We start from the raw sequence: 3,941 nt of genomic DNA, 5'->3' as shown, positions 1-3,941 counted from the left end.
ACCAGGGACTCAGATCAAGATTTAGGAGACTTTATTAAGCTGGCCAGTGACTACAGTTACAGCACCCTGCCGAAGCAAAGGCTGAACTGCAGTGCCAACTACAGGAGTTACAGCGTTTTTATTTGCAAAAACTACAAAGTTAGTTACAAAGCCTTGTTTACACAATTTGTTCCCGACACAGTACAGCATCAGTACAGTGACCACCTTCCTATCTATGTGTTTTAGGAACAGAGATCACAGCATGCCCCGCCTGGCCGAAGTGCCAGCACATTCCTATCTATGTGTTTTACGAACAGAGAGCACAGCGTGCCCACCTGGCAGAAGCACCAGATATGCAGCCCAGCACAAAATAATTTATAGTTTCCCCAGTGATCTGAATGCCAACTTTATAATATGCCATATATGCATATATACTTGCATATTTTTTATTTCCCATCCTGCTCTATTCTTCTGTCTGTTGCTATCTGTATGTTAAACCATTTTTTTAAATTTTTAGTCATTTAAAAAATTTTTTCAATTACAGTTGACATACAATATTATATTAGTTTCAGGTGTACACCCCAGTGATTAGACATTAGAAAATTACTAAGTGATCACCCTAAAAAAATCTCATACCCACCTAGTGTGATATAAAAGGATGTAACTGGACAAAGACTAGCTGATTCCTAAGATTCTTTTAAATTTTAAATTATTAAAGACTAGAGGCCTGGTGCACAAAATTCATGCAGGGGCAGTGTGTTCCTCAGCCCAGCCTGCACCCTCTCCAATCTGGGACCCCTTGAGGGATGTCCAACTGCCTGTTTAGGCCCGATCCCCCGATCCCACCGGAATCGGGCCTAAATGGGCAGTCGGACATCCCTCTCACAATCCAGGACTGCTGGCTCCCAACTTCTCGCCTGTCTGCCTGCCTGATTGCCCCTAACTGCTTCTGCCTGCCAGCCTGATCAACCCCTAACCACTCCCCTGCCAGCCTGATCGATGCCTAACTGCTCCCCTACCGGCCCAATTGCCCCTAACTGCCCTCCCCTGCAGGCCTGGTCCCCCCCAACTGCGCTCCCTTGCAGGCCTGGTTGCCTTTAATTGCACTCCCCTGCTGGCCATCTTTGACCACATGAGGGCAGCCATCTTGTGTGTTGGAGTGATGGTCAATTTGCATATTACCGCTTTATTATATAGGATTATTGACTAAATTCCCTATGCCATACTTTACACCCCCATGACTACACTATAACTACTAACTTGTACTTCTAAATCCCTTCACCTTTTCCCCCATCCTGTCATAGTTCCTGCATCCTACATGGGGTGAACATGCAGAGAGTTCGACCAGAACTGTCCTACCAGGTATGGAAGGAGGCCGGCAAGCTCCAAGGGCCTCTCTTCGCCAGTCAGACCCTGTTGGTGCCGCAGCCCCTCTGTCCTCTGCTGATGCGACTGCCTGCCTGGGCCGGGCGGGAACCTGGCCAGCAGGTGGTTGATCAGTCAGCCAATGAGGTGACCTGCTGAGAAAGGTCTTACCAAAGAGGGACAGTGATATTCATGGAACAGCAGCTTCTCTTGGAAATTCAAAGTGGCCCTGTGGGTGGGCAGAGCAGCTGGTGGGTGAGCTAGCTGCATGGCGGAGTGCTGAGCCAGGGGCTGTGGCCCACCTGCGAGTGGCCACAGGACAGCCTGCCTCTGCATTTCCTTGGGCCTTCCTGTCCTCCCAGTTCCTGGACACACAGAGCCAGTGCTGCATAATGGTCATGAGCACAGGTTTGGGGCCACACCATCCGAATTCCAAGGTGCAGTGCTGGGGTCCAGCCCCAGTGGTCCAGGGGTTCCCAAAGGTGTGGACGGAGTCGGCGAAGAATGAAGGACACAGAGACAGCGTTCAGATCATCAGCATAGTTGGGTTCTCCCATTTATTGCCCTGTTACATCTGTACTTATACCATTTGATCCTATAAGCATGCCTCTATAGTTACATCATCATATGTTTTGGGTCCTCCTTTGACCTTCTACAGTTCCTTGTTTTGTTTATAGTTTCTTACCTGACCTTTGATAAAAATCTTATCTCTATCTAGCTCTTTTGATTTTAATCTTGTCTAGGTTAGTCTCTGTCTTCCATTATAAGGGCTAGTTTGTTGTCTCTATTCCAAGGTCATTATCCTATTGTTCTACTGTTAAGCTACAAGGAAATAACTGAAGGAGATTTTCCTATTCTATGGCCTAAGTAAAGATTATGTAGCTTAAGCGTGATTGTTCGTAGTTAAGGTGATTACCCGCCTGGCACTTTGTTAAGGGGTTTTACTGATTTATTCCCTTCCCTAGACCCGTTAATCCCTAACTCCAGGGAAACATTCCCACCTGGGGAAACAACCTTTCTCGGGGAGGTGGCTCTAGTTATAACACATAGCGCTAAAAAGGGGGAGCAAACATATTAAGAACAGTATGCCATATACGCCAGGTCCCTTGAAACATATGCTGTGCAGATGTTTCTTCCCTGCAGCGACTGTGTCAAGCAGCAAGGGTGGAACAGCGTCCGGCAGTGTGGTGCCCAGTGGGGGCCACAGCTGTGCTGGCCGCTGCCCGCTGACTTGGGCCAGTCAGCCAACCTCCAAGTCTCAGCTCTCGCGCATAAATGGGGATATTGATAATAAGGTTGTTGTGAGGATTAAATGAGCTAATACAAAAAAATAGTTTTTGCAGTGACTAGCCGAAGTGAGCATTCAATGTGTTTGCTATTGTCATTAGCATTTCTAAATCTCCAGTTCTCACTTGAGACCTGGTGGTGTCCCCCACCACCCCAACCATAGCTGCCCACGAGGCCTGGCCAATGATGGGAAATTTTGTTGCCCTTATTTACATATTTCCTTATTTACATGTCTGTTCTTAGAATAAACTTTTCTATTTTGGAACTAACTTGAGTGTGTTTCCACTCTTAAAAGAGAAAGAGCTGCCACCCTGCAGGCTGTGGAGCAGTGAGGCGCAGCTCTGTGTGGGGGCTGGTGCCACCCTCCTCTGGACAGAGAGCGCAGAGGCGGGGGCGCAGGGCCTCTGCGCTGGAGCCTCTCCCCGGGGAGGGGCCTGAGTCCAGGCGCTGGAAGCGGAGCTGCCTTACCCCGAAGTCACCGTGTTCAAGGCCGACCCACTCCCTCCGCTACTCCACACCCCAGACGGCAAGGTTCAGGGACGGCTGGCCTCTGAGAGGAGCATGCTGACCCCAACATTTCTCGGTGTGAGAAATAGAAATTGTCCTGAGCCAAGTCACTTGTGGGTGTGGCCAGCACGACAGATTCCCCAGGGCCCCTGCACCTGCCTCTGCATAAGGCCGCGGGCGGTAACCGCTCGGTGAGGGGGTCAGCATCCCAGCCCGTGACCTCGCTGAGCAAAGCACCAGCCGCACTCGGCCTCCAAAGCCTCAAAGCCGCCTCACAGGTCACCTGGATGATCTGAATACTGAGCGCGACCGGGCGGCGGCAGGCCGGTCCCCATCCCCGCTCCTGTGGCCTCCACACCTTCCCACCCGCGGGGCTGAGGCCGGAACAGGACCTGCGGGCGGGGAGCTGGGAGAACACGCCCGCCGTGTCTGATCAGAAGAGACAGACCAGGTGACCTGGTCCGTGGAGGTGTTTAGCAGAATCAACGACAAGGCCCAGGGACAGGAAACAGCATGTGCAGAGGCGCTGTCATCGCGCACAAGATGTGAAACTCCGCCTTCGGACAACCGAAACCTGAGGCCGGAACAGGACCTGCGGGCGGGGAGCTGGGAGAACACGCCCGCCGTGTCTGATCAGAAGAGACAGACCAGGTGACCTGGTCCGTGGAGGTGTTTAGCAGAATCAACGACAAGGCCCAGGGACAGGAAACAGCATGTGCAGAGGCGCTGTCATCGCGCACAAGATGTGAAACTCCGCCTTCGGACAACCGAAACCGTTTTCCAAACCCCAGACCCTGAGTCAG

The 3,941-nt window shown here is 51.3% G+C and overlaps 1 protein-coding gene across 1 annotated transcript in view; it reads right to left on the bottom strand.

Annotated features, from left to right (window-relative positions):
• Positions 1-2,304: 2,304 nt before the first annotated feature.
• Positions 2,305-3,941, bottom strand: part of TRIM10 (tripartite motif containing 10) — a 12,269-nt gene continuing 10,632 nt past the window's right edge. The window contains exon 9 of the mRNA XM_014535817.1: positions 2,305-2,608. Within this exon, the coding sequence (XP_014391303.1) occupies positions 2,496-2,608 (113 nt within the window). The 3' untranslated portion in view covers positions 2,305-2,495. The remainder of the gene's footprint in view (positions 2,609-3,941) is intronic.

The sequence above is a fragment of the Myotis brandtii genome, unplaced genomic scaffold (genome assembly GCF_000412655.1).
Source record: "Myotis brandtii unplaced genomic scaffold, ASM41265v1 scaffold1510, whole genome shotgun sequence".
Taxonomy (NCBI): Eukaryota; Metazoa; Chordata; class Mammalia; order Chiroptera; family Vespertilionidae; genus Myotis; species Myotis brandtii.
The sequence above is the reverse complement of the archived record's forward strand: the minus strand, read 5'-3'. Positions and strand labels throughout refer to the sequence as shown.